The 19,762-nt window shown below is 44.4% G+C and overlaps 1 protein-coding gene across 1 annotated transcript in view; it reads right to left on the bottom strand.

Annotated features, from left to right (window-relative positions):
* PCCA (propionyl-CoA carboxylase subunit alpha) overlaps nucleotides 1–9,025 on the bottom strand; it is a 405,781-nt gene extending 396,756 nt beyond the window's left edge. The window contains exon 1 of the mRNA XM_047720325.1: nucleotides 8,888–9,025. Within this exon, the coding sequence (XP_047576281.1) occupies nucleotides 8,888–8,992 (105 nt within the window). The 5' untranslated portion in view covers nucleotides 8,993–9,025. The remainder of the gene's footprint in view (nucleotides 1–8,887) is intronic.
* Between the last annotated feature and the right edge of the window lie 10,737 nt (nucleotides 9,026–19,762).

Genomic DNA, 19,762 nt, shown 5'->3' with positions numbered 1-19,762 from the left:
ACTTGGGCAAATCGTTTCTCTGGACCCCAATTTCCTTTCAATAAAATGTGAAGACACCTCCCGGCTTTCCCACAGCTATTAAAAGGATCACATAAATCTTTACAGACTGTAAGGCACCAACAAAATATGATATTAAGCAATAACTAAACCCAGTAATGCAGCTGTCCCCTTCTTAAAGTTGTACCAGACCATTTGGGAGTTACCTTTGGAGCAATAATAGTCAAGAGCTCTGGCCCACACTCAGATTTGCACGTTACAGTAAGCACACAGTAACTGCTACCCAAGGGGCACCTGGGTGACTCAGTGGGTTAAAGCCTCTGCCTTCAGTTCAGGTCATGATCCCTGGGATTTTAATACCTGGGATTTAATACCTGGGATAGAGCCCCTCATCGGGCTCTCTGCTCAGCAGGCAGCCTGCTTCTCCCCTCTCTCTGCCTGCTTCTCTGCCTCCTTGAGATCTCTGTCAAATAAATAAATAAAATCTTAAAGGGGAAAAAAAAACCTGTTACCCAAAAAAAGGGAGAAATGCTACAGCTTTTCAACAAACTGGATACAAGCCTACCAGTCATTGCAAACAAGGAAATGTTTTTCGAACACAGCGCCTGTTTTCACATTCAGAACATGGCCTCAGGTGGCAGCTCAAACTAGTAAATCTTACAGGGTTATCTTTAAAAAAAGAAAAAAGTAAACACTGGTTTAAAAACAAACGCTAGGGGCGCCTGGGTGGCTCAGTGGGTTAAGCCGCTGCCTTTGGCTCAGGTCATGATTTCAGGGTCCTGGGATCGAGCCCCGCATCGGGCTCTCTGCTCAGCAGGGAGCCTGCTTCCTCCTCTCTCTCTGCCTGCCTCTCTGCCTGCTTGTGATCTCTCTCTGTCAAATAAATAAATAAAAAAATCTTTAAAAAAAATAAAAAAATAAAAAAAAAATAAAAACAAACGCTAATGCAAAAACCAAAGTTACTGTTATTCCCAACACATCCACAGTGGCGTTCCAGTAGCGCTTCAGTCCGCTAACAGGCTAATTCATCATCAGGACGCGCTCTGCTTCAAAGCAGCCACGAGCCTCAAAACTGGGGATTAACATGGAGCCAGGAGGTGATCTTACCAAGGTGAAGTTCAACATTAGCTAGTGCTTCAGCTTCAAACTTTCCAAGGAAAGGTCCCCTCCATGTTTCAGGACACGGAGCTAGGAAGCACCAGCTCAGTATTTACAGCAGCATTTTAACAGTAGAGACCTTCCGCGGGAACGCCCTCCAAAAACACTGAAGTCAGGCTTTTTCACTTAAGCACAGCTTTTTCTTCAAAACAGACACTAACTATTTAGTCTTTGGAGCCTCAGCAGTATGACGTTCTGTCAAAATCGAGGTTGGATACCTGGTATCTGAGAGATGATGAAGCTCACGATTCTCTGGCTCTGCCTCCACGAAGTTAGAGCACCAGGAAACTATACACACCAGCTCTGAAATTTCATCCCCCCGAATCCGGCCCCCCACCAGGCCATTCTTCCCACCCCACCTGTAGCAGATGCTGCGGGGGCCCACCTGGAGCAAGCAGCACAGCACCCCCAGCTGCTGCGTTGACTACGCACCACGCACACCTGCTCCCTAGTCTGGCCAATTTGCCTGAACCAGACACCAGTTCTCCATCATGCCAGGGAGCTACCCCTTCTCAGCCTACAGCCAATGACTGGCTAGCAAGGGGGTTCAAAAGGCCATCCCCACTCACCTCAAGGTGGGACCAACTGAGTCGTGCCATCTGGTATTTAAGAATGGGCTGTCCAATATGGCAGCACCAGCCATATACAGCCACCGAGCATTTGAAATGCACCAGTCCACATTCCAATGTGCTCCACGTATAAAATAACACACCAGATCTGGAGGTTTAATACCAAAACAATGCAAAAGGCTCCATTAATATTTTTAACATATATGTTGAAATAATATTTTAAATATACTGAGTTAAACAAAATACACTAATATTAATCTCACCTTGCTTTACTTTTTTTTTTAGAATTTTCTTATTTGTTAGAGAGAGAGAGAGAGAGAGAGAGAGACGGCACACCGGGGAGGGACAGAGGGAGAGGGAAAGAGATAATCTCAAGCAGACTCCTCACTGAGTGGGGAGCCACACATGCCACTCAATCTCACGACCCTGATCAGGACCTGAGCCGAAACCAAGCGCTGGATGCTTAAGCGACTGTATCACCCAGCCGCCCCTTGTTTTACTTTTTTTTTTTTTTTAAGATTTTATTTATTTATTTGACAGACGGAGATCACAAGCAGGCAGAGAAGCAGGCAGAGAGAGGAGGAAGCAGGCTCCCTGCTGAGCAGAGAGCCCGATTCCGCGCTCAATCCCAGGACCCTGAGACCATGACCTGAGCCGAAGGCAAAGGCTTTAACCCACTGAGCCACCCAGGCACCCACCCCCTTGTTTTACTTTTTTAATGTGAGTACTAGAAAACTTTTAAGTTAACCGCTAGTGCCCAAGACTGTCACAGGGTACGCTGGGTCCGTTTTCCCTTCAAATGCCACATGTTCAGAAATGTCTCTGCTCTTTTCTTTAGGTAACCAGCTCTCAACATCGCCACAACTCTTTATCCCATTATCCTATTTTTTTTCCTTCCAGAGCCCTTTGAACTTACTATATTCTTTGAACTTACCTATTTCTGTGACCATGGGCAGTGTCCTCTACTTGGATATAACCACAGTGAGGGCAGAAAACGTTCACTGCTATACCACAGCACAGCCAGCACCTGGCACACAGCAGGTGTGGTGGGTTCAATGTTGCACCCCAAAATGATGTGTCCATGTCCTAGAATTTGTGACTGTGACCTCTTTGGGGAAAAGGGTCTTTGCTGATGTATTTAAAGGCTTCAAGATGAGATCATCCTGGAGCCTGCCATGGCCCTAAATCCAAAGACAAGTGTCCTTAGAAAAGAAAGAAGGGTCGCCTGGGTGACTTAGTCAGTTAATTAAGCCCCTGCCTTCGACTTGGATCATGATCCCAGGGTCCTGGGATGGAGCCCCATGTCAGGTGCCCTGCTCAAGAGGGAGCCTGCTTCTCCCTCTTTCCCTCTGCCTCTCCCCCTGCAGTTTGGGTTTGCTCTCAAATAAATAAAACCTTAAAAAAGAAGAAGAGGAGGAGGAGGAGACACACAGGGAGAAGGAAGGGAAGGCCATGTGAGGGCACAGGCAGAGACTGGAGGAATGGAGCCACAAGCTAAGCGATGGCTAGAGCCCCCGGAAGCTCAATGAGATAAAGAGGCACTCTTCACTGGAGCCTTCAGAGGAAGCATGGTCTGGCCAACATCTTGATTTCCAACTTCTAGCCTCCATAACTGTGAAGGAATAACTGTGTGTTGTTTTAAGCCACCAGCTGTATCCCACGGACGCTGTATTAGTTTTCCTGACTAAAATTATAACTCTGTATCTTCCAACATTTTTGAAATTCACTTCTATTTTGATTTTAATACTGACTCCATCACAGTTTCTGTCTTCTTTTAAAAATAAAAATGTCGGGGCGCCTGGGTGGCTCAGTCATTAAGCGTCTGCCTCCGGCTCGGGTCATGGTCCCAGGGTCTTGGGGTCAAGCCCTCCATCAGGCTCCCTGATCAGCAGGAAGCCTGTTTCTCCCTCTCCCACTCCCACTGCTTGTGCTCCCTTTCTCACTGTAGCTCTCTCTCTGTCAAATAAATAAGTAAAATCTTTAATAATTAATTAAAATGTCAATAGGAATTTAAAATAAATCATTTTAAAAAGATTTTATTTATATTTTATTTTTATAATAGATTATAAAATAATCTATAATATATATTACATATATCTATATATAATATAGATATCTATAATTTATAATAATAGATTATAAAATAATAGATTATAAAAATAAAATATAGTCTTTTTTTAAATGACTTATATATAAATATATATTATACAAATATAAATATATAGGGGGCGCCTGGGTGGCTCAGTGGGTTAAGCCACTGCTTTCGGCTCAGGTCATGATCTCAGAGTCCTGGGATCGAGCCCCGCATCGGGCTCTCTGCTCAGCAGGGAGCCTGCTTCCTCCTCTCTCTCTGCCTGCCTCTCTGCCTGCTTGTGATCTGTCAAATAAAAATAAATAAATAAATATATATATTAAAATGATATGTAACGTATATTATAAATTATTATACATTTATTATATTTTATTATTATTTATTTAACAGAGAGTGAGAGAGCGATGCGGGGCTTGATCCCAGGACCCTAGGATCATGACCTGAGTCAAAAGCAGACGCTTAATGACTAAGCCACCCAGGAGCCCCAAAATAAATCATTTTTTAAAATCATACAACACCCAGGAGTGGCTGGCTGGCTCAAGGCAGTAGAGCTCGCAACTCTTGATATCGGGGTTATGAGTTAAGTCCCATGCTGGGTGTAGAGATTATGTTAAAAAAATAAAATCTTTTTTAAAAAGACTGGAATCATTTGAACAACTCCTTTTCCCTCACTCTTTTGATCAAACTGTCCCCTATCTTTCCTCCTTATTTAGAAAGGTGTTTTACCAACTATTCCTCTGTTCTGAACCTCTTTTTTTATTTTTAAGATTTTTTTGTTTACTTGAGAGAGAGGAGGAGGGAGGTAGGGACAGAGAGAGTGAGAAAAAACACAGGTAGACTCCACACTGAGCACAGAGCCCAAAGTAGGGCTCAAACCCACAACCCCAAGATCACCACCTGAGCTGAAACTAGAGCTCAAGGCTTAACCAGCTACACCATCCAGGCACCCTGTGAACATCTTAAGAACAAAATAAAATCCAAAAAGGAGATACATAGATACACAAATGTCCATAGCATTTTATTATACCAGAAACTGGTTTCTGTAATAATCTTAGAAAATTTTTCTTCCCAAGTGATTGTCAGAAATCTATCAGCACAAGCTGGTGCAGCCACTCTGGAGAACAGCATGGAGGTTCCTCAAAAAGTTGAAAACAGAGCTACCCTATGACCCAGCAATCGCACTACTGGGTATTTACCCTAAAGATACAAATGTAGTGATCCGAAGGGGCACATGCACCCGAATGTTTATAGCAGCAACGTCCACAACAGCCAAACTATGGAAAGAACCTAGATGTCCACCAACAGGTGAATGGATAAAGAGATGTGGCATATATATATATATACACACAATGGAATACTATGCAGCCATCAGAAGAAATGAAATCTTGCCATTTGCGACAACATGGATGGAACTAGAGGGTATTATGCCAAACGAAGTCAGTCAATCAGAGAAAGACAATTATCATATGATCTCCCTGATATGAGGAAGTTGAGAGGCAATGTGGGGGGTGTGGGGGGTAGGAAAGGAATAAATGAAACAAGATGGGATCGGGATGGAGACAAACCATGAGACTCTTAATCTCACAAAACATACTGAGGGTTGCCAGGGGGAGGGGGGTAGGGAGAGGGAGGTTGGGTTATGGACACTGGGGAGGGTATGTGCTATGGTGAGTGCTGTGAAGTGTGTAAACCTGGTGATTCACAGACCTGTACCCCTGGGGCTAATAATACATTATATGTTAATAAAAAAATAAATAATTTAAAAAAAAAAAAAAGAAAGAAAGAAAGAAAGAAATCTATCAGCACATTGGAAAGATTTACCTCCGGGCAACTCTAAAGCATTCGGATAGGCTTCAACATTCTTTTTCATGACTAGGAAAGAAATTCTTGGATTTTAAGGAACATAAAGCTTAAGCATTTAAGTTCTGTGCAGGCACCATATAATGAGACCATCACTCAAATGAGACAGAATTTGTAATTGTAAAAGCAAGTTTGAAAATCATGCCACCCAAGATTTATATCCTACCTCACCTGCACCCTAAAGCTAGTTACTTAACTGCTGAACTTTGTTTCCTCATCTGTAAAACTGCAACTTTTTACCTAGTTGTCAGATGGGTAAGAGATAGTACATCTCAAAACCATGTAGGGGACACAGATGTTCAATCAACTGTAGCAATCACCATAAAACCATGGCCCCTGAGCCCCTGAAAAATGCAGACAGGAGAAAAAACTAGGTATTTAAACAGAACGTGTTTGAAAGGCTAATACACAAAACAAGTCAGATTAAAAGGTGAACTCTACATATACCCTAAAAGCAAACAAACTTCTGTTAACTGGCTAAAAGAATGATTCCACTAAGGTCTGGAATTGCCAGGCTGCCTTCTAGCCAACCCAATGCTTAGCAGGAGTGGAAAGAGGAATGAGAGGAATAAAATTTTCAAATGGTTCTGCTTCAAATGCAGGCTCAGTAGAGCACATTTCAAATTCATGAAAGGGAGGGACAGAAAGAAGCTAAGCAGCAATTCAAGGTCTTCCAAGTTCTTCCCCTGAAGTGACTGTGAACTCCTGAGATTCCTCCCACCTCCAGGAGGAATTCCTTCTTGGCACAAATGTAACTCTACTCCAGTCAGTACTACCACACATCCAGCATCTATTGGGTCCAAAACTTCGCTAAAAACACAGAAATAGACGAGATGGCGTCTCTGCCGACACACTGAAAGAAAGGAGGGAAAAAAAAATCAAAGCCCACATATTACATAATAGTGTACTGTAAGTGTATAGCAATACGTACCCTAACACCTTTCCCCTCACCCTCACCAATCTAAAACATCAGTGTAATCCCTCCTGCCTCCAACAGGAATGGCTTCCCATTACTAAAAGATAAAGATTAAAACAAATAGTTTGATCTACAAAGCACAGCATGATCTGATTCGTACCTACCTCCCTACAACCACCTATTAATCTCTGCACACCACCAGGTTTTTCTCAGTGCTTCTTCTACCTTGTCATTCCCTCCAGCCACAGGACCTTTACATATGCCAACACCCTTCTCTTCTCTCTTTGCCTACAAAAGGTCACTTTACCCTTCCAAACTTGTTTAAGTTTTCACTGGCAAAGGAAAATGCTTCTTTCCCTTAAGCTGTGTGGCATGATTGAAGGTACCAGTACTAGAATTCTAAATCCTAGTTCTGCCATTAATTCCACAGCTTTGAGCAGATTACTTAACACTGCGTGCCTCAATCTCTTCACCTATAAACGGGGATTCTATAGCTGTTGTGAGGATTTAATAAATTAATTCCAGTAAAACACCAGAACAGTAACTATGACACAGAGCTCAAAATCTTGACCCGGTCAAATTTGACTCGGTCAAATCCCTCCACTTTATTTTCTTCCAGCACCAAGACCTTTCCCCTAATAGCATTTTACACTTATTTGTCTATTCCTAATAGACTAAAATGTCCAAGAGAGCAGAAACTATATTTGTGGGGCGCCTGGGTGGCTCAGTGGGTTAAAGCCGCTGCCTTCGGCTCAGGTCATGATCCCAGGGTCCTGGGATGGAGCCCCGCATCGGGCTCTCTGCTCAGCAGGGAGCCTGCTTCCCTTCCTCTCTCTCTCTGCCTGCCTCTCTGCCTACTTGTGATCTCGGTCTGTCAAATAAATAAATAAAATCTTAAAAAAAAAAAAAAAGAAACTATATTTGTTCCCTATCAATGAAAGACAGGAAATAATCCAAAAAAGACTTGTTGAATAAAAAAGCAGCTGAAAGGAAGAAGCCGAGGCCTAGCAAAGTGACTTGTCTAATACTATGCAAAACTTCATCTGTGTGTCTCCAAAGCCCATACCTTTCCACTACACTATGCTGTCTCCTACATAAATTGCCTAAGAGTCTTGGCAACTGCAACCGATAACGGCCAACAAATGATTACAGAACACAGAGAACATTTAAAAACAGTAAATTTTGTGGCAACACAAAGAACGCTGTGTATTTTCAGAGTGGCATTCCAAAGTTGACCGTAAGCTAAAATAGGTGCTTACTTCCTTTTCCAGCACCAGCTCCCCCACTGCTCACCTGGGGCTCTGTTCCCTCCTCTTTAAAAGAGTTGGATGGGCCAGATCGTCTCTAAAGTGTCTTCCAATTCTAGAGTTCAGTGACAATAAATCACATTGTGTGGCTATTTTTAGATTTTTTTTTTTAAAGGAAGTTTAACAAGCAGAGTGAACCAGATGACAGGTGGTTTTCAGGGAGACTTTCATTTTAAGGAATTTGTTCCAATGACTTAAAAAACCCTATTAATAAAGTAAGGTAGTCTTTGCTCAGAAACAGTAAGAGACTCCATTTTCAAGAGAGTGTTAACGGCCACCCACAAACACTCCAACATATGAGCCAAGGCTGCCACCACGAAACCCTGGGACACACAGAACAGTGGCAAATGTGTTTAGCGCAGTACAAAACTCCGGCTAACTACCAGAGAGAAAAGAAAAATAAATTCACAGGGTGCATATACAGCATACCACAATGTGATACAATTAAAATAGGCTCTCAAACATAAAAGCTAGCAGCAATCTTGCCATCGCAGATACTTTAAAGGTTGAGAAAAACTCACAACCCTAACTCTACTTGAGCGGTAATTCAGCGTCCCTTCAAATTTGGAAAGAGGCAAGAGAAAACGGAAACTGTAAGGACCCTTAAAAATTCACGCTGGGAAGCTCGAGATCACGCCGAAGCCGCTATGGCAGGAGAACCGGCGCCCGGGAATGCATGGACACCACGGCCGACCGCTGTCAGCCGCTCCCCGCGCGCGCGAGCGGAAAGCGCACGCCGGCCGGCTGGGTGGGCCCCTCTGCCCTCCACCAGCCTCGGGGTAAGGGCTTCGGCGAGCGGCGCCGGCTCGGGGGCGCTCCAGCGCGACCTCGCAGGGAGAGCGACGAGAGTCGCCGACTGCTGCCGAACCCGGCCGCGGCGCCGCGGGGATAACCGCGGGGCGCTGTCCGCCCGACCCGCCACCCCCAGGCGGTGCGGGCTGCGAGCCCAGCGAAGCGCAGGCCCGCGGCGCGCCCGGTCGCTCCTCACCTTCAGGGTCCACAGCGCTGCGCCCCTCAACAGCGGCTGCGGCCATCGCCGCCCACGCCGTCCGGCCGCGACCAGCACCGCCAACCGCACCCAGAGCCCCGCCATTGTATCCCCTGCCGACCGGCGCTCCGCTGACCTCTCACCCCGCCGAAGGGGGCGGAGAAGGGGAGCGTTTGTGCTTTGGCCAATCACGCGCCGGGAACACGGCCCCGCCCCCTGCCGCGCAGGAGGGGAAGGGGGGCGACCCGCCGACCGGGGCAAATCCGCGGCGGGCGGGGGAGGGTTCGAGCGGGCCGGAGGGTGAGCGAGGCGGGGAGGGCGCCTGGGTTCTAGCCACAGCTGGTCCGCGCCTGCTAGGGTTAAAGCCGGTCCTGTGCCGGCGTCCGCCTAGCTCCCAGCCCGCGGCCAGACCGCTCCGCGGCAGTTAGCCACCCACGCCCTGGGGCCACCCCGCAGGACCGAGTGTACCAAGTTCCTGATTATGTTCCTTTTCTTCTAAGGCATGAACTGCAAGTCAAGACGAGGTTTCTGAATGAGTGTGGGAACAGAGAAGATGCTCTAGGTCTAGAAATCACGGATCGGAGCTCAAGATCTACCTTTGCCTCGTAGCATCTGCGGATCAGAGGAATCGGCCCAAACCCGGGTCCATTTCTGTTGCTTTACCAGCAGCTACTAAGGGCCAGACCTTGTGCTAGATGTCTCAAATTCTGTCTTATTTAATCTTTACAAGAACCCTAAAGGCCCACACAGTATTTCCATCTTGAAAAACCGAATTTATAGAGAGGTAAAGTCATTTAGCTAGTAAGTGGTGACACTAGGGTTTGAACCCAGGTCTGGCTGTCTTCAAAGCCTGGCCTTTTGCTTTGTTATATTACAAATTTGTAAAAATGCACAAAAGACACAAAAGAGAGAAACAGGGTTATGATCACCCAGGCCCACCTCATTACACGCTCCAACAAATCAACCATTTGTAAATCTTGTTTCATCTATTCCCCCTTTTCCATCTTTCGCTGGAGTATCCCCCCCCCCACCCCGCTGGAGTATTTTAAAGCAAATCTCAGACATCAGGTCATCTTGGCTACAAATAAGCCAGTATCAGAAGCTCTGATCCTCACTATTCTGATACTACTTCAGAGTCACCTTGAGAGAGTTACAAAGGCAGGAGAGACCTCGAGTATGCTATAGCATGGCAAATGCCCAGAGATACAAACAAAATATTCGGGGATATCAGAGAGGTGACACTTAATGGAACTGTAAAATATAAGTAGGAATTTTCATGACAGACAAAATAAAAAGTATCAGTTTCACAGGATTTCTCCTTGATGTATCTAAGTCTGGAATCACTTCTTACCAAGAAATCGACTTTTCTTTTTTTCTTTCTTATTTTAACCTTTGGATTGGTTCTCTTTAGATCCTGTCTGTTTTGTCATATGGAAGCTCTTTTCATGAAAGGCATTTATGGCAGAAACTAATTGTCCCATATCTATTCGCCACTCATTTCTTAACTAAGAGAGTTCCTAAGTTTTAGCTGCACACAGGCCGCTGAGCCAAAGGCTGCAATATCCAGCCTCCTTTACAGAAGATGCGGCCATGTGACTAAGGGCTGATTATGGAATGGAAGGGTTGTGCCGTTAGAGAGTAGAGGCATGCCCTCCGTTTCCTCTACTGTTCTTCCTGAAATTACACATACTGGTGAGTGCTGGAGCAGCCATCTGGAACCCCTTGTTGAAGATGGCAGAACAAGTGACGGGAGGAACCCAGGACCTGACCCTGTGGGGTCATGTCTAATGCATGGAGGGTTCAGCAACAGATTTTTATCTTGTTTAAATCATTGTTACTTCTGCCTTCGCTACAGCAGCCAAAAGTGTAACTTAACCAGCTCATAATTTAGTATCTAGAAGTGCGAGGCTGACATAATGAAATCTGAGAAGAATGGTAATAACAGGGACAACCCCAAAACAGGAAACAAGAAGCTGAGAGCTAATGACTCTCATTGGCAATATACCTCTTTGGGAAAATGGTTATTTTCCAATTTTTGGACAATCTCATTATCTCTATCACTAATACAACCTTGTACTTCGGACACAGTGTTTTCGAAGGAACACTGAGCGGCACTTGAAGCTGGACAGTTCTGCCCTGTCTGAGCTGCGCCACCCATTTGTGATGTTTATGATCTCCAAAACCCACTTCCTGTCTGAAATGTCTGAAAACAGTTGTTTGTCCACTTTAACCATCGTGACAGTGACTCAATACGGAACCAGCTGGAGGCAGTTACCCCATCATGGCAGAAGCATAACTTTTTTTTTTTTTTAAGATTTTATTTATTTGACAGACAGAGATCACAAGTAGGCAGAGAGGCAGACAGATAGAGAGAGAGGGGGAAGCAGGCTCCCTGCAGAGCACAGAGCCCAATGTGGGGCTCGATCCCAGGACACTGGGACCATGACCTGAGCCGAAGGCAGAGACTTTAACCCACTGAGCCACCCAGGTGCCCCAGAAGCATAACTTTTGCTCAGAATTTTGAAAGTATGTTTACATCATTTTCTAGCTTCCAGAGTTCTAGCTCTTACTCTTGAGCCAATGTATCTTCTTTTTTTTTTTTTTTTAAGATCTTATTTATTTATTTGACACAGAGAGAAACACAGAGAGAGAGGGAACACAAACAGGTAGAGTGGGAGAGGGAGAAGCAGGCTTCCCACCGAGCAGGGAGTCCAATGCAGGGCCTAATCCCAGGACCGTGGGGTCATGACCTGAGCTGAAGGCAGAGACTTAATGACTGAGCCACCCAGGTGCCCCCCAATGTATCTTCTTACATTTACCTGGCTGCTATACTATTGTGTGGTGGGTATGGAGCAGAGAGAAGTCCGGGTTGTAAATCAGGGAATCACGAGCTGCCATAGGCACAACAAATAGTCAGCTTGCCTTCCACCAAGAGACCCTGACTTTGGATCTACACATATTTGGCTCTCTTTGAGCCAGAGTAGATGGAGACTAGGTATGCTGGATTGGAAACCATGTTTCCTCAACTCCTCTTCCCTCTGTGGTTCTTGGTTAGAGTTAACCAAAAGAAGATCTTGTAAGATACTTTTGAAGGCGAGAGTGAATAGTAGCCATTTCTCCCAGAAGAGCTATTACCATAAGATAAGTAACATAGTTTCCGAAAGTCTCAGTTTGTCCTCAGATACAACCCTGCATCCGGTTTGTTTTTCCTACCTGCTAGCCCTGCCGACCACCAGCAACCCTGGCCCCACCCCTGGATGCTTGACTGCAGAGCCAGAAGGATAACTAACCAGAGGTTAACTGCTTTTTTTTTTTTTTTAGACTGTTTATTTGAGAGAGAGAGAGAGCAGGGGGAGGGGCAGTGGGAGAGGCACAGAATCTCAAGCAGCTCTGCACTGAGCAAGGAGCCTGAGGAGGGGCTCGATCTCACAAACTGAGATCATGACCCAAACTGAGATCATGACCTGAGCCAAAACCAAGAGTTGGATGGCTAACAGAACAGGCCACATAGGTGCCCCCAGGGGTAACAGCTTCTTACCAACGCCTCCACAAGATCCTTCTCATTCCCAATTGGCAACCAGATATGTTTGGCTTCTCAGCTATCCCTCAAACTCCAACTTGTCTACCTCGCCAATGCATCAAGCAGACGATTTTAATCGCTCTTTCTCCAATCCTCTGAAAGGAGCCTATGGCCGTTGACTAATGTGAGAATGCACCAAGGAAGAAAAAATAACCAGGGTTTTCAGGGATTCCTGGCTCTGAACTGATACTAATTCCTAGAGACCCCAAATGCCATTATGTCCCATCACTGAAAGTAGAGAATTTGGCACAACTATTTTTTTATTTTTAAGATTTATTTATTGGTGGGGGGGGGGAGAATGCAAGTGGTAGGGGCAGAGGGAGACAGAGAATCTCCAGCAGACTCCTGCTGAGCTGGGAACCCAACACCAGGCTTGATCCCAGGACCCTGAGATCATGCAATACCCTAGCTGAAATCAGGAGGCAACCGCTTAACCAACTGAGCCATCAAGGCACCCCTGGCCACAAGTTATTGACATGAGAATTGAAACCACCTATTACAGAAGATCTTGGGAAAATTCTCAAATATGCGTGGGGCCCTGGTACCTATGCATAACAATTTTTACTTTCACAGAAAACCATTAGTAATAGCTTATAACTATTGTCTTTTAGCAAAGTATGTAAGAATCCCCCAACCCTTTCATATCTGCACTGAGAGAACCAGTAACATTTGTAAATACTGTTACTTAGGAAACTTTCTTGCTTAGTCCTTTTAGTATGTGTAGATTAAGAATAAACTTGACTGGATCCCAAAAGATGAAAAGAGCTACAAAGAGTCCATTTCTGACTCAGATGAAAGAGAGAGTGGAGGTGGCTGGGGGCTCAGGTGGTGAAGCAGCTGCCTTTGGCTCAGGTCATGATCCTGCGGGATGGAGCTCCTGCTCCCTCTGGTCAGGCTCCTGGGGAGCAGTGGGGAGTCTGCCTGTACCTCTCCCTCTGCCCCTCCCCACTCATGCTCAATCTCATTCTCTCTCTTTCGAATAAAGAAATAAAATCTTCAAAAAAAAATAAATAAAAGAGAGTGGATAAAATAATAATATTTATTGAATGCTCTTCTATGCCAGAGAATGTTCTGAGCAAATGAGTGTTTGGAGACAAAGTTGAAGGAAGAGGAAAGACCAGATCCCGAAGAAAGTATATTTTATACTATGGAGTTTGGAGTTTTCATCTTCAAGGCGAGAAATCACAATGTGGCAAAATGTGGGCCCCATATGGCACAAGGGCCACGTTTGGTCTTACTCCTTTGTGTGTGTGTCTCTGTGTTTCTGTGACCACCTTAATGTGTGCGTGCACGTGGTGTGCCCACCTGCGCATGTATGTGTGCTTGTTAAGTTGCATTAGTTAACTATATTCAACATATGGTAGCTTTCAAATGAAATTCCAAATGTTCTACTTCTCTTGAGAAAATGAAAGATCTAACAGTGCAGGGATTCGCACCTGAAAGCATGGAAAGACATGGCCGTGTGCCACACTCAGTCCTTTACTTGCTCTCTTTAGATGCTTGTGTCTTCCACTCCTTTTTTTTGAGGTGGAAAACCTGAAGCATCTTAATCCAGAAAGTGATCTTGCACTTGCATTTCAGAAAATTGGGGCACCTGGGTGGTTCCATCCGTTAAGCATCCGGCTCTTGATTTCGGCTCAGGTCACAATCTCAGGGTTCTGAGGCTGAGTCCTGCATCAGGCTCTGTGCTGGCCTGAAGCCTGCTTAAGATTCTCTCTCTCCCTCTGCACCCCCCGCCCCCAAAAAAGTATTTTGCACTGTTCTAGAACTAGTGCAAAAGTATCCACATGGATAAATCTCACAAATATGAAAGACAGCATAAATAAACAAATAATAAATTCCTGAAGAATATACCCAGTTTGATACTACTTTTATAACAGCTTTGACATATGTGAAACAATCTCATATTATTGCAGAACACAAACATAAGTAATAAAGGGATGAAACAATGTATGGGAATACTGGTCTGAATTCGCCAGACAGGTTGCCCTTCCTGAGGGAGACTGTGTTTCCTAGAGCTACCATAACAAAATGCCACAGACTGGGTAGCTTAAACAATAAGGATCTATTTTCTCACAGTTCTGGAAACTAGAGGTATCAGATCACGGTACTGGCCAATTCTGTTTCTGGTGAGAGCTTTCCCTGGCTTACAGACAGATGCCTTCTCATCGTGTCTTCACACCCCCTTTCCACCAAGTGTCTGTGTGAGGAGAGTGAAAGAGAGAGCTAGCTCTCTAATATCTCTCCTTCTAAAGTCACTAATCCTGTCAGTTCAGAGTCTGACCCTAATGATCACATTTAACTTCTAATTACTTCCATAGAGGCCCTATCTCCAAATACAGTCACACTGGGGATTAGGGCTTCAGCCAATGGATTTCAGGGGATGGGTATAGAGGACACCTTCAGCCCATAACACTGTTCCATGAAGGGTCACACAGAGCACACTCGTCACCCAGCAATGAAAATGTGTATGTGCCATGCTTCTGCCCAGTGAAGACTATTAGAGTCTCAAGGACCAATGTTTCTATTGAGGACTAGTCATGTAAGCACCCTCCACTTAGCAGGTACCAAAACACCTGATACCCAGAAGGAAAGCCAATGTTCAGCATAAACCACATTGTTTGCATGTTCTGAGAACAGTGGGCCACCCTTATCAGTGGGGAAGAGTGGGAACACTCCCAAAATCCAGCCAAGGGCCAACTTTGCAAGCAGGCCCTTCTAAAGAGAGTCAATTCAGGCTTGCTGTGTTAACTCCCTTCTGCACACTTACCACTGACCCCCTCAGCTCTGTTTCATTGCTCCCACCTCTTGATTAAAGATTGCTAAGACACCCAATTGCTAAGAACTAAGACTGGCATGGTAATTGTCTATAAATTATTGTATCTGGGATTTAATACCATTGTCAATCAAGGCCAAACACAATATACTTTATGACTTAAAAAGATCCTGGAGGCTTGTCAATGTCCTTAAAGTCCATAACATGTTCTCTCCCAAAGTAACCATTCATTATATCCTTCTGAATTAACGATGTGTCATACTTCAAGAGAGGATCCCACCCTCTCCCATCCCAGCAGTGGTGGTGAACACAGTAGACAAGCTCTTCAGTCTTACTACCACAGCAAAGACAGCTTAGTGACCACCTTAATCCAACAGTGGAAGTGGAAACACGTCAAAGCAAAGTCTAGGATGTTTCTAGTGCATATCATACCCTGACTGCAATAAAATCCTGGCAAAAGTTAAGATAGGAAAGAGAATAGATCCAAAGTTTCCTGGAGCACCTCCAAATGCATTGTGTAAAATTGCCCCAACAATGGGATATGAATGTATTTTGGTAATCATATGTTTATCATCAAAATGAAGTTTTCTCTTTTCCAAGAGCCACAATTTTACCAGTGGCATAGAGTTTCCTACCCAAGGAATCTTCACTTCCCCTCTTTCTAGGGGCAGAAACATTCATTTCATTGGAATTTTTATTAAGAAGCTTTGTAGGGGCACCTGGGTGGCTCAGTGGGTTAAGGCCTCTGCCTTCAGCTCAGGTCATGATCCCAGGGTCCTGGGATCGAGCCCCATATCGGGCTCTCTGCTCTGTGGGGAGCCTGCTTCCTCCTCTCTCTCTCTCTGTCTGCCTCTCTGCCTACTTGTGATCTCTGTCTGTCAAATAAATAAATAAAATCTTAAAAAAAAAAAAGAAGCTTTGTAAATCTCAATACTTTACTTCATTGCCCACATCATCCTCAATCCCTAGGTAATACAGAAAAGACACATCGAACTTTCAATTCTAGTTAAATTTTTAGAAACTCTGGAACTTGACCTAAACTGTTGCCTTTTGCCTTAGTGACAATGAATTCAACTCCATCGCCAGCCCACTGACTCTCAACCTATTAACTAATAGTTTGGCATCTTATCTGCCTGGGAATGTTGTCCCCCGTTTTAGACTTTGCCTTATACAAGCTGTTATAGCCAAATATTAAAAATGACTCATGTGGGGCGCCTGGGTGGCTCAGTGGGTTAAAGCCTCTGCCTTCGCCTCGGGTCATGATCCCAGGTTCCTGGGATCGAGCCCCGCATCGGGCTCTCTGCTCAGCAGGGAGCCTGCTTCCTCCTCTCTCTCTGCCTGCCTCTATGCCTACTTGTGATCTCTGTCTGTCAAATAAATAAATAAAATCTTTAAAAAAAATGACTCATGTGATACATTCAGTTTTTGAACTTTTTTAAAATTCTGGTAAATTATAATTAATTTAAAATTTACCATTTTAACCATTTTTAAGTGTACAGTACAGTGTATAAACTATCACCACCATCCATTGCCAGAACTTTTCTCATCTTGCAAAACAGAATGTATGTTCATTGAACACAAACTGTCCCTTTTCCTCTTCCCCCAGACCCTAGCCACCAACACTCTACTGTCCCTATGAATTTGACTATTCTAGATATCTCATGTAAGTGGAATCAATGCACAATTTTATCAACAGACGTGAGTAGCTTTTCTAAAACATCCTATAAAACAAACCTATTCACTATTTAAAACCCAGAGGAGGGGAGCCTGGGTGGCTCAGTTGGTCGGGCATCTGCCTTCGGCTTGGGTCATGATCTGGGCTTCCTGGGATTGAGCCCTGCACATCACATCAGCCTCCCTGCTCAGTGGGGAGCCTGCTTCTCCCTCTCCCTCTGCCCTCCCCACCCTTGCCCATGCTTGCTCACTCTCTTGTGCTCTCTATCTCAAATAAATAAATAAATAAAACCTTTTGAAAAATAAAAATGAAATAAATGAAACTCCGAGATGTCATCTTAAAGACACATGAGAAAAAGGCTGCTCTTGGCCTCAGTGGGAACGATGCCTGGCTGGCACTATACGCAGCTAACTGGCCAGCCGCTGTCCGCAATGCTGACCCTTGTTTCCCTGCTGGTTAATGAAGGAGAAAGCAGCCCTTCTTGAGTCAGAAGGACTGTTCCTGCTACAGACCTTAACCTGAGGATTCTGAAGAGTCCTCCGGAAGCAGAAAACTGCAGGAAGACAACTTCTGCTCAAGACTATCAGAATAGGGGCGCCTGGGTGACTCAGTGGGTTAAAGCCTCTGCCTTCAGCTCTGGTCATGATCCCAGGGTCCTGGGATCGAGCCCCGCATCGGGCTCTCTGCTTGGCGGGAAGCCTGCTTCCTCCTCTCTCCCCTGCCTGCCTCTCTGACTACTTGTGATCTCTATCAAATTAAAAAAAAAAAAAAGACTATCAGAATAAACTAATGACTGCATGAAGGCAACAGCCCAAGACCCAGGGAACATGGGAAGTCAGGGGACTAGCGCTACACATTGTCGCACTTCAATTTGTATGTGTATTTTCATAATTTTCCTAGTCATTCTCCTTTACCTCCTTTGGTTTAAGGTTCTGGATTGTTGACAGCTTGTTACCTCTTAACTATGGTACCTGCAAGCTGCCGGAGCCAGACAGAATCAGGAGATACCCATGGACAGAAATAGGAGAACCCGTTGTTGAGTTGTCAGGAGTCTTGCTGGTTAAATTCTCCACAGCTTGAAACCAACCTGTGAAAACATTTACACAGTGGAAAAACAGAAAACTATAAATTGGGGCCTCTCCCACTCCCACTCTCCCAGAGAATCTGCTGTTAAGCATTTACCTGCACACCACTGCCTAGAAGGTCCCCATCCTTAATATTGCCCTTTGGGTCCTTACTCACTCCCAAACCTATGTCCAGCTGACTATGGTTTGCTTATGATATGGCTAACACAGCATTAATCTACTGACTTTGTGTTCACTTTCCTTTGGGGACCACCCAGCTTCAATTGGTACGAGTTCCTAGGTATCTGTTAGTTCCCTGGGTAACTGCTCTCAACCACTAACTTTTTAGATGGCAAACACCTCGTAGGCCAGACAACCAGAATTCTGAAACTCCTTATCACATTGTATGAAAAGGGAGATTCCTATCTCCACTTGTAAATCTTTCATGAGTGCTAGACTTTGTAAGGAAATTTTACAGTCACAGAGCTTTATTGGTATGGTATATGCAGGGTATATACAGAGGTCCTCTCGCCTTCGCACACCTTACAAGACACACGCCACGAAGGCTCAGCCTGGAGCTCTCTCACTTTAGATCTAGCTCGTGATTTCTCCACCTTAAATTCAGTCACTGGACTAATCTTGATGAGGGACACCATCACTCCAAGTGCCACAAGATATCTTTTCCCATGAAAATTGTGAACTGGGCTGAAAACGAGCTGACAGTTCCTTTTGAAATTTGTGTGGCTCCAAAGCAAGATGTTTCTTATTAGAGAGAGACCGAAAGGCACAGAACATTTCTCAGTCTTGTGTGGGAGGGGCAGGTATTGCTGCTTTTCAGTACAAGCCTGAACAACTCAGCACAGGCCTGTGTGTTTCTTTCCTCCCACCAGAAGCCCGAAACTTCCCACACATGTGGAATGATCCAAACTGCTCATTCGTGGCACAAGTTGTCCTCACTCTGAGCACTTGTATTCTTTCTTTTTTCTTTTTAAGATTTTATTTATTTATTCATTTGAGAGAGTGCATGCAAGCAGGGGAGCTGCAAACAGAGGAAGAGGGAGAGGCAGGCAGACACTTAACTAATCAAGTCACCCAGCCACCTATAAATTCTATCATAGTAAAGCCTCTACCTTTATGATTCACCATTGTATCTCCTATGCCTGACTCATAGGACTATATATAATGACTACATATAATGACTATATATAATGAGTTTATATTGATAATTCCAACTCAAAGTTAGAAAAGTTTTCTTTTCTAAGATATTATTTTTAAGTAATCTCCACACCCAACGTGGGGCTTGAACTCACAATCCCAAGATCAAGAGTCACATGCTCTACCCACTGAGCTACGCAGGAACCCATATAGTGCTTTTTTTCCCTGTTATCTTCTTAACTTGGAAATCTTGGTTCCTAATAACATTAATATCTCCTTGTTTTATTTTGTAATATGCAAAAGCACAAGAACAACAATATTACTAACAATAACCTACAGAATGCAATTCAAAATACCTTTCTTTGTACTTTTATTTGTCCTTAGACTTTATATGGGGAAAATGTTACAGTGTTCTATGTTCCAAAGTAACTTTGATTATTTTCTCAGGGTGCCTGGCTGGCTCAGTCATTTGAGATGTGACTCTTGATCTTGAGGTTGTAAGTTTGAGCCCCACATTGGGTGCAGAGATGACTTAAAAATAAAATCTAAAAAATAATAATATTTTCTCAGTGTGACTGGGTTTGTTTTGTTGGTTTTTTTTTTTTAAAGACTGTATTATTTATTT

The sequence above is a fragment of the Lutra lutra genome, chromosome 3, assembly GCF_902655055.1.
Source record: "Lutra lutra chromosome 3, mLutLut1.2, whole genome shotgun sequence".
Classification (NCBI taxonomy): domain Eukaryota; kingdom Metazoa; phylum Chordata; class Mammalia; order Carnivora; family Mustelidae; genus Lutra; species Lutra lutra.
Note: the sequence above shows the minus strand (reverse complement) of the source record. Positions and strands in the feature narration are given on the sequence as shown.